The sequence below is a fragment of the Cupressus sempervirens genome, chromosome 2, assembly GCF_028749045.1.
Source record: "Cupressus sempervirens isolate cs-2001-9-10 chromosome 2, ASM2874904v1, whole genome shotgun sequence".
NCBI classification, from domain to species: Eukaryota; Viridiplantae; Streptophyta; class Pinopsida; order Cupressales; family Cupressaceae; genus Cupressus; species Cupressus sempervirens.
The window spans coordinates 98290536-98300983 of NC_143119.1; the positions used below are offsets into that span (position 1 = coordinate 98290536).

Genomic DNA, 10448 nt, shown 5'->3' on the forward strand with positions numbered 1-10448 from the left:
GATGATATCAATTAATTCCAGGTATTATATATAATTACTTTATTTTTATTATTTAACAAGCTATTTTCCCAAAGATCAAAATTCAACGCTAGAAGCTGTCCCCATGTATATTGAAGCGGAGAAGAAAGTTTTTACACAGAATATTTGAAAAGCTTTTTTATCATTTAATTAGTGTAATGCCTTTTGATTATAGTTGTTTTAGTTTAATTAACACTGATCAAGTAATTTATTTCATTTGCATTGTTTACTTTACTTGAAGAGCTATTTTATTTATTTAAAGAATGTTTTATTTGTATTTACTTATGATTTGTTTTCTTTTATTTACTCAAAATTTACTCTATATTTTTGGGATCGTTTTTTAAATAAACTTCAGCTATTGATTTTTTTTGTTAACATGCTCCCACCATTACGGTGAACCCCTTGCTGCCACTTGTAATTATGCCTCTCAAATAATTAGTCATTAGTCAGTTTTGAAAAAAAAAAAACAGAAATAGCATTTTCATGTCCTGTCCAATTTCTCACTCTCTTGAGGATGTATACTCCAGGAATCTCAACTGATAAGCCCACCAAGCAGTTTAAATAGTCGGGGTACTTTCTTATTTAACCTGTCAAGATATTCAATAAACACCCATACTTGGCTATGCATATAATGTCACCTTCATAGATTCCATTTCAGAATACTATGCTAGGCAAATAGTGCCACCTACATAGATTCCATTTCAGACGTCAGCCAAAAACACTTTAAGCAATCCATATTCCACAATTAACTAATTTTGATACAGTGTCATTAGTTTTTATAATCTGGAAGAATGATTCTCAAACGCTAAAACAATTATAAGCACTTTATAATAATCAAATGTTAAGACAATCACAAGCAATTTATATTGCAAAGGCACTAACTCTGCACTTAACTTTCATTCTTTTTTAATTTTTTAAGTTTGATCACTTATTTTCATGTCACGACACTCAAATTTAAACATCACAGCAGTGGCTAGTCTTCCCGAGGTTGCAAATCAGATTTTAAATTGCAATAATAAGCAAATCCACAGAAAAATGGTACCCAACCAAATTACCTTTGATATTTCCATAAGATTTGAATTGAAAAGAATAATGCCCATGCTTCCATACCATTGCAACTCCAACAAAGAAATGCCAAATCGACATCATCCAGCCACAAAATGTGTCATTCCATAGTCCAACATTTAGTGCCTACAGCAGACATAAGCTAGCTTATCACTCGAAGCAATACAATGTTTGTCAACTTCCAAAAAAGACTAGAAGTCCACAGCTGATCAAGTGTTCAAGAATCATCAATCTAAGTTCAAGCATCCATGAAGGGAAAAAAGTCAATCAACAAGTACTTTTGGACAGACTGTTTAGTCCACATTTGGAATAAATTATATCAATGCATGACTCAACTTGGTGAAAACTTTTGGTTTACAGATTATCTATCCTGGCCTCTAAGGCCTCTGTTTTACGACGTAGCTTTCCACGAGTAACAAAGTGCAGTACTATGGGTGAGATTGATTTCAGAAATGACTCTCATTTTACCAAGACAGTCTATAATCGACGAACACGGAACGTTCCTCATCATTTCCATCATGTGGTAATGAAATGAGGTCAAAAAATGTAAATGTAACATCATATGGTTACGAAGCCCCCAAGCTCTCAAGCTCCCAATTGATTGTACGTGTATCTTGGCTGTTGTATATTCAAATAGTGCCAAATTTTGCTTTCTGCATTTTACAGAAAGCTACAAAGGTCTCATTTGTTTACATGTTTCAATATCTCTGATTTGTTTACAAGTTGGTTCAATATCTATTATTTTGTCAGGTGAGGGTAGAAATTTTATTAGCAGATAAAAGGAAGGCCAAGTTGCTGAAGATGGCATTGCTGCTTGCAGCACTGAGATTTCCAATACTTTAAAAAGTAGTCTTAGAAAGTCAGAAAGCTAGAAGAGCATATCCATTTCTGAAAACGGAAAGCCTATGCACAACACACCAGCTTGTTTTCAATGTTGTTCTCTGTTAATCCCACAAGGCTTTCGTGATTCAGTCATGACTTTGAAACTGTCACAAACCTTGATATCACATCACTTTCTAAACACCCACTCTTAGCAAAGAAGACTTAATTGAATTTTCCTATCAGCTAACAAAATTTAGTCAAATTTCCCACTTTTATCTTTGCTCAAGACTTTAAGGGACTTGACTTGCGAATGGTGTACTTAGAAGTGTCCTTATCAAACTTTAAGATATTCCAATATGGATCTTCTGTTTTCAACACAGACCACCAGTTTAAGTATTAATTCCTCTATTTAAATTCAATTCACCATAATTGCTCCTTCACATCAAAATTGATTTGGATTTAAACCATGAATAAATTAAAGATCTCAGCAAACAAATTATAATCGCAATATTCACAATTGCATATAAAGGAGACAAAAAGAGATTACAATGTAGTTCAGAGTAGCAACGAAGCAAAAAAACCAAAACAGCAGAACCAAGACACAGCAACGGCTGGAGCGGAGAGTTTACAGCATATTACATCAAGAGTATTGACACTACATCATATAGATAATCTCAAATATATTAATCTTCCTCTTCACCACTAGACTCAGAAGTAGTGAACCTCAGGGGAAGGCATAAAAGTCATGTTTGGTCTCTCCATTCCTGATCCTTGCGCCCTCCAGTTACCTTCCTTTCAGATTTGCTGCACCAACTGCGACAAGGGGGCATTGAAATCGTCCTAAATCACAATATTTAGGTCGCCATGTTTCAGATTATTTCTATATCAGTTCAAACTATTCTTTTAACCAGTACTGCCATAAATTGTATACAAAATCAAGTCTAGGTTTAGTCTTCTCAGCTGTAGTTCCACCATATAAGATGGGGATCAGTACCCTATGGGAGAAAAATTATTTTAGTGCCATGTTACTTGTGAATTTTATAATCTCCATTTTGCTCAGAACACTATTGTTTGCCCATCCTGACTGACTGAGTTCCACAAAGTTCATTTCCAACACAGGCTGAATAGATTGCAAATAAATAATGCTACACACATCTCCAAAGCTACAAACATCTAGATGGTTGAAGCAAGCATGGCTGATCAACATAAAGCTGTTAACAAGGTTAGTTACATTAATTGCGAATAGCAAAGATGGAGGGTCACTGCACAAGGAGAATATGGTTAAAGTTTTGGTCATCAGAGATTGACTTTTGGAGTGATTCAACTTCGATCTTTCCATTTAATTAGTTTCGGGGATAAAAGCACAACACGATATCTTGCAAAGGCACACTGTTCATCATTGCACACAATAGATCACCACATCTTTCTGCAACATTAGCCAGCTATGAACATTCAATTTTGCAACATTCCTCACTAAAGGAAAATGTATATTATAGCAGCAAAAATATATACATGATTTCCGATTTTAAACATTCATGGTTAATGGCAACTGAATCATCTGTATAAATGGTGGCTACTGATTTCAACTGGCATAAATGGCAGTTGACTTGAACAGGTGTAAATATATGTTTGTGTGGCTGTTTTCTGTTTTGTAGAGCAATACGTCCACAAGAAGTGTTCCAGATTTCAAACAGAGTGCACAATGATACACGTTATACTATCAGCTGTTCGCTTTATGTAAAATTTGAGAGGGGGTATATGTCGAAACAGGATTCAGAACTCTTAATAGTCGGTTAATCGGGAGAAACATTTCAAAGAAAAGCTCAAGTATGTTTCTTATGGAAATTTCCAAGCAGGCAGTACAAAACAAAGAATGTTTTTTTGTTAATAACGAATTGAAATTTTATTGCTATGAATGACTAGAAGTTTGTAGTTCTACTTTAATTGTCTGTTACCTGCAGTATATTCAAAGTGCAAACAGTTTTTAAGAGACATGAAACCCTTAACAGCAAAACTATAGATGAAGCATTAAGTATCACCATAAGTAGAACAGTGACAAAAGACACCATCAAAAGGACAGCTAGGACAGAGAGGCAAAAAGCCAGCAGACAACCTCTGATCATTGTATATACAAAAAAATCTTAGTTACCAATTCGGGATACGAATCCAATTCGGGCATGTGAATCGGATCCGTGGATTCGTGATTTTTTTTTTTTTCCCGATTAGGATTCGTGGAGGATTCGTGAATATATATATATATTAATATTACTGATCTTGCCCAAGCCCCAACTAGCAACAGATATATATATATATATATATTTATTTGTTTCTCTCATTTATTAGTATATATAATGCATAAAAAGGTCATTTTAGCACTAGAAAGCAAAAATATATATTTGAAAAAGTCATATTAAATAACTTAGACTCACTTAAACCTGTCGATCCTTGAGGATTCATGCTGGATCCTTGAGGATTCGTGCCTGGATTCATGCAGATCCGGGCAGGATCCTTGTTTTACACAGTGGATTCGTCAGGATTCGTGGGCCATGAATCCGGACGAATCCACTGTGTAAAACAAGGATCCTGCCCAGATCTGCACGAATCCAGGCACGAATCTGGATCCGGATCGGACCCGAATCCGGATCCGGCCTCTAGGGCACGAATCCGGTAACTAAGAAAAAAATTACAGAAATTGACCAATCAACAGAACAAAATCCTTTACAAAATGACAGATTGACAGATTGTGATCGTAAAAGTCATCTAGTTAATCAGATACACATTTAAGTCTTGAGGAATGTCATCGATACAAATGGTTATGGTTGTAAACAAACCATGTATTAAACAAAAGAAAATTGCCAACAAAAACCTGGCAATTGGGCGAATTGGAAGAATCTGCAGTTTTAACCATATATATTAAACAAAAGAAAATTGAAAACAAAGACCTGGTAATGAGCAAATAGGAAGATTCTCCAGTTTCTAAGTCGGGTAATTCAGCTTCTGTCTGTATATAAACAGGATGGTTTCAATCCACTTTTTGGATGAGAAGATATTCTGAAGATTGAACATGATAGCAACCTAGATATCCATTATCTCAGAATGATGAACTTTTTAAGAGTTAAATAGCTGCTCGATAGTATTTTTGAAGCGAAGTAAGTTTTCCATGAGCTCCTCCAATCAATCAATCTTGGATCTCACGTTTAAATAGGCAGCAAGCCATACTGGAAACATTTTACAGTTATAATATTCTCTGGAAACTGTGACACTATTCTCTTCTAAACCCTTGCAGATATGCCACCTTAAGTGATGAAAAAGGACTGAAAATGGCAGATGACTGTTACAAGGGCCCCTCAACTTTCAACATAACAATTGAGTTAAGTCATACATCTAAGGGTCCATACTGTGTGCTCCCAGAAGTCCACCAATTTTAATAAACTATTTATTTTTGCATTTGATATATACTATGACCTCATTTGTAAAATTACAAATTTTGTTCCCTACTATGTATATAGAAATGTGAGAAACTGTAAAAGACCCAGCACACATCATCAAGCTGACAATCTTTTCATTACAATGAATATTGAAATGGGAGAAACTGCAAATGAACCAGCACACTATCAAGATGAAATGATGAAAATTTTGTGTTCTCAGATATTCAGAACCATGAAAATGGGTCTTGGAAAAGCCAAGCCAAATACAATATTAGAGTATCCTTGCTTCTCCAGTAGAAAGCAAAATCAAAGCCTCACAAATCTCCCATTAAATAGAAATGATCAACCACGGAAGTTGAGAATACTGTCTTATCAAACAAGTAAACCGATCATTAAAATTAGTTGGCAGACATCAAGGCCCAAACAACCATCACAAAGTAATATCCATTGTCCATAGTCAAATAATAATAAATGAATACCTCATACTGAGACAAACAATGCAAGTAATTTTTTCTTCTGGCCAACTGATAACAATTAACAAAAACTATACATAAATACCCTTTTGAAGAAGAAAGTGGGGAACATTTTAATGAAATGGTATGTTGAATAAAGAATAAAGGTTTTAGGAGATGAGTACCACTCCTAGATAGCTGTTTAGACTAGATAGCAACACATACTTATCATCACCGATCCCACACAAAAGAATTAAACAGTTTATATTAGAAGGCATAAAAATTAATTTCAAAATGATAACAAGATAATTAAAGTATCCTGAGAAGTCGAAACATATATATTATATACAGATAACAGGTTTATAAAACTGCCCAGAAATCGAAACAAATTATATGGTAAAGATAAATCACTGCTCCATAAGGATAGTAAAAAGACTGGAAATCAAAATTCAACCATTAGATTGCATCGCTCAAATTTAATCATAAAAAAAGTCTTATATACAGAGGCATACTCCAAAAAAAATAAAGGGATAGTTCTTCCAAAAATGCCAGTCCTGTCATCAAGGAGTCAGGACCATGCCACTACTCTACCGCCCTATCGATCAAAAATAGTTTACAGAAACGAACTTGCTAACTGTTGATATTGCCTAAACTACAAGCAGCTTGGCAACATGCAGTTAGAATCTATAACTTCCAAAACGATAAATCAAAGCACTCTCCAGGTTTGAGGGAAATAATGCCTTCTGTTTCAAGAGATATAACCTCCATATAACCTATAGAGAGATGAAGGTTTGAGTCCCATCATGAACGTTCAGCAACACTGTTTGCAATTTAATTATCAGTTGCAAACTTGCAGATTGAATCATTTTCATCACTTGTCCAAAATTTGAAGCCACCATTGGCTAATTTTTGGGGCCAGGACTCATCGTTTCATTCATTGGAGGATGTGCCTGCCCTTTAAACATTTTTATAGCTGAAATAAGCAACCTATCACCAGTAATCAGTCTCACATTTCTTATGAGGTCTTCTCGACTAATTTTGCTTTCCTGGAATGCCACAAAAAACCTAATTTTGTTTAGCATTAGCTACCTTTTTAATTTTCTACATCAAAGACAAACCCTCGTAAGCATAAAACATTATCTACCTTGTAATCAGCATAATGCATTTTCATTAAACTGATACTTGATGAAGATAAGAATTTTTCAGTGACATCGAAAAGCTTTGGAAATGACATCCAAGCAGAAGTTGGTGTCAGTTGTTGGTCCTGCATATTTTGCCGTGATTCCTTTCCTAGAGCAGGACAAGGCTGCAAAGATTTCTTATCCAAGGGAAGACAAGCCTGTCGACCTCCATCCTATATAACAAGTCCAATAAAGATTCTTCATAAGAAAAGTAAGTCGAAACAGTATCATATATGGATAATGATATACACCTACAGAGACAATTATAAAAAAAATATACACTCATCAATGTACCTCTATCAGCTTATTTGGTAAACCAGAAATAAAACTAAATAATAAACATTTGTAAACCAAAAATGGATGAATGGTTGGGATGACACTTATTCATCAGATATTAGCCGTAACATTTATGAAATAAGACAGGAACCACAGACATTTGTTGTCTCGCATGCCATCAAAACGATATAGGATTACCAACCTTCAGGCAGTGGATTCGAGAATGTACGACAGACTTCTTGAAATCTTACACAGGAAAGGACTGTTCAAAGGATATGTTTGAATCGTATAAAAGCTTCCTAAACAAGGGCAACAGACTATAATTTGTTGTTTCAAATTTCTTTACTATGGAACTCAAACCTTTCTAGAAGATGGCTCTTTCTTTGCAGTTAAAAAGTAAAAAGTGTGATTCTTCCAGGAGAAACTTCGCAGGCAATACCATAGCTAGATTTCCAGTTGTTGAAGTCATAAACTTAGTCACAAGTTGGTGAAAGATGGGGATGTCAGTAAGTTGGTTCTTCTCTTCTAGTAAGCAGACTATTATTAATCCAACGGCAATCCTATTAATACAGAGGTGTTTCCTTGAAAAGGAATCAAACAGCCTAATAGTGACCCGACATCCCATGCAAGGCGTCCACAAATACTGAGCTGGTTGCACAAAAAAGAAAATGAAAATGAACTTACAGTCTCAAGCATTAATCTTGCATATTGCCTCGCTTTCATTTTAGACCAATACTCTGCAAAACACAAATTGCAATAGAGGAATAAAATATCTGTCCAAGGCTGCAGGCAATTTCTTTCAAGCAATCGCCCGTTTCAATGAATAGCAAACAACCAAATAAAACAACATTCCAAATGTGGTCACAAAAAGATGACAAAACATTACCATGTAAATGAGGAGAAACCTTAAAGCTAACGACATATTGTGGCAAGATATGTGTGTTCATGTGGGTGCTCCAGACGATGTAACGCCTTGGATTAGTAAGATCGTCTATACCAGTATCGAATTCTTCATTACTGGGGTGACATTGCTTGGAGCCAGATCGCACAAGCTCCGTATTTCCCAATATTACACGACACAACACCATGTGCTGTTCGCCGTTTTCGTCAATATCAGAGTATGTTGCACTGTAAAAAACGAAACTAACACTCAAAAGACTGGAAAGCAATCCTTACAACATATACTGCATTCAAAAAACTTTCGAAAGACAACCACAAAAACGCAATTCATGAAGTGCAGAGGCCAAGCCCAGATAATCAAGATTCGTCGTGTGTATCTACCAAGAAAATTGTATTATTTATGCCAATAAAAGTGATGCGGATGAACAAATCATGGGATCTGTTAAGTACGTCATGAAGGAGTGTGTATCTGCAACCTCTTCAGCGCACAAATTATTTACTACATGGGCGCCTACTATTGGAGGATAATATAAATTACACAATTTGAAAATATATAGCAGCTGACTGTTAAAAAGTTCAAAACGTAGAATAACATTAGAGAAAATAGAAATCTCCTTACCTAACATACGCGCATTTTTCAGGTGCAAGGTAGACTCCTCTGCCAAGAGCTGCACCATGTTTTGGGATCATAGGCTGCCCAAAACCATGCTTTATTATTCCACACACGGCATCCCTGGATGTTCCATGCCAAGCGGGCTGGATATTTGCATCAACACCGTTCTTCCGGGTAATAATATCCACGTGCCGCTGAAAGGCATGGAATCGGGATTGCCCAGCAACACTGCGATGCAAGTTGCGATAAACTCCAACAACGGTTGTAAAATTTCCAAGCGTACTAAGACCGGTTAGAAACTTGGTTTTCACATCCATAAACTCCCGGTCATGATCATTCAGCTTAATCAAATTGTCCCCCGTCCCCGCAAAAGCCTCGTTTGCAAAGCAAACCCTAGCAGAGGTGGGGCATTCGGAGTCGGACACATCGGACTTGCCGATGCATGAATCGCTCGAACCCTCCTCCGATGAATCTTCCAGTTCGGCAGATTTCGGATCACAATCAGAAAGTACTCTACAATTTTGGATTGCCGGGCGATCAGCGCCATGAAATCTGAGGTCAATTTCAAGGTTAACAGGGGAATTGCTCTTTTCGCCCATCCCGTCACAGACAGTCCTGGGGAAAAAACATTTCCCTTTAATATCTATCCAGGCAATAGATCTCTGTCCGCCAGATTTCAGATCAATCTGGACCATGTGGAGAAAATCTACCAGGTACGAAAACCCGTCAACGGCGACCTCGACTGCTGTCTTGCCGCCTTCAAAAGCCTCTTTTAGTAGCACAAAAATTTCAGGCCCGAAATCCGTCCAGTCGCCCTTGCTAAAATACATAACGCGGGCCGGACCACCACTTTTCTTAAAATTACCATAATTTTCCACCACCGCCATACCATCGGGGCAGCACTTACCTAACCCACCGGGGAGTTTAACCCTCTTTACAGGGGACACCGACGACCGCTTTTTCGCATTCAAAAACGAAATCGCAGCATATTTTCTCTTCAACTTGGCCTTGTCGACGAATGATGGAGCCTGAAGCTGTCTTTGGACATCCATTTTAAAGCACAGCAAGGAAATTTCCTCTTCCTAATCTATAAAAACCTTACAACATTGACATAAAAACTGCAATACAAACCGCTATTCCCGACTACCTACTACATCAAAAAAACTCCTGAAAATCCCAAGCTCCAAGCCGAAAACAACCTGCACATGACCAATGCTCTTCTGTACGACGACCGTATAAAAGCAGACACTGTTGATTTGAATCGCAGAGCGTTCAAACAAGTGTGGTTATAAACCCGGTCTGTATTTAAGAATTCAATACTGCCTCGTCTGGTGCTCATCACCTTGGAGATCACGCAAACCGAACCGACCACCAGTAAAGAGCTGAGAGACTTTCCATTCGTGTCAACAGACGGCGGTTTACGTTCCCAAAAAGTTTTCTTGCCGCGGAAGGAAGAAAGTTAATGAATCATCTGATTTTATCGTTGAGCGGCGCTTCCCGTCACGGCGAGGATTATCCAGCGGTCCAGTTTACTATTTTTTGTCTTCTGCGGGCGGGAGCCGCGTTTGAGACTTATTTGGCAGAATCTGAATAATGTTTGTTGAATTTTTATAAGAAATGTTAGGGCACAGTTTTATGGCTTTCTTTCTCTAAAGAAAAATAAAATTAACTTATGGTCTCAAGCATTGATCTT

The 10448-nt window shown here is 36.9% G+C and overlaps 1 protein-coding gene across 4 annotated transcripts; it reads right to left on the bottom strand.

Annotated features, from left to right (window-relative positions):
- Nucleotides 1–468: 468 nt before the first annotated feature.
- Nucleotides 469–10033, bottom strand: LOC149571212 (putative inactive poly [ADP-ribose] polymerase SRO2). 4 transcript variants are annotated; one of them, XM_089812794.1, is made up of 6 exons: nt 8762–10033; nt 8129–8370; nt 7927–7979; nt 6930–7139; nt 1074–1209; nt 469–703 (listed from the first exon to the last, which is right to left on the bottom strand). In XM_089812794.1, exons 1-6 carry the CDS (start codon nt 9805–9807, stop codon nt 681–683), a joined length of 1710 nt encoding a protein of 569 aa, XP_089668920.1. In that variant the 5' UTR covers nt 9808–10033; the 3' UTR covers nt 469–680. The 4 variants fall into 4 exon arrangements, with proteins under 4 accessions (XP_089668920.1, XP_089668919.1, XP_089668921.1 ...); XM_089812793.1 differs by lacking the exon at nt 469–703 and having other exon boundaries at nt 903–1209; XM_089812795.1 differs by lacking the exons at nt 469–703; nt 1074–1209 and adding an exon at nt 6222–6831.
- Between the last annotated feature and the right edge of the window lie 415 nt (nt 10034–10448).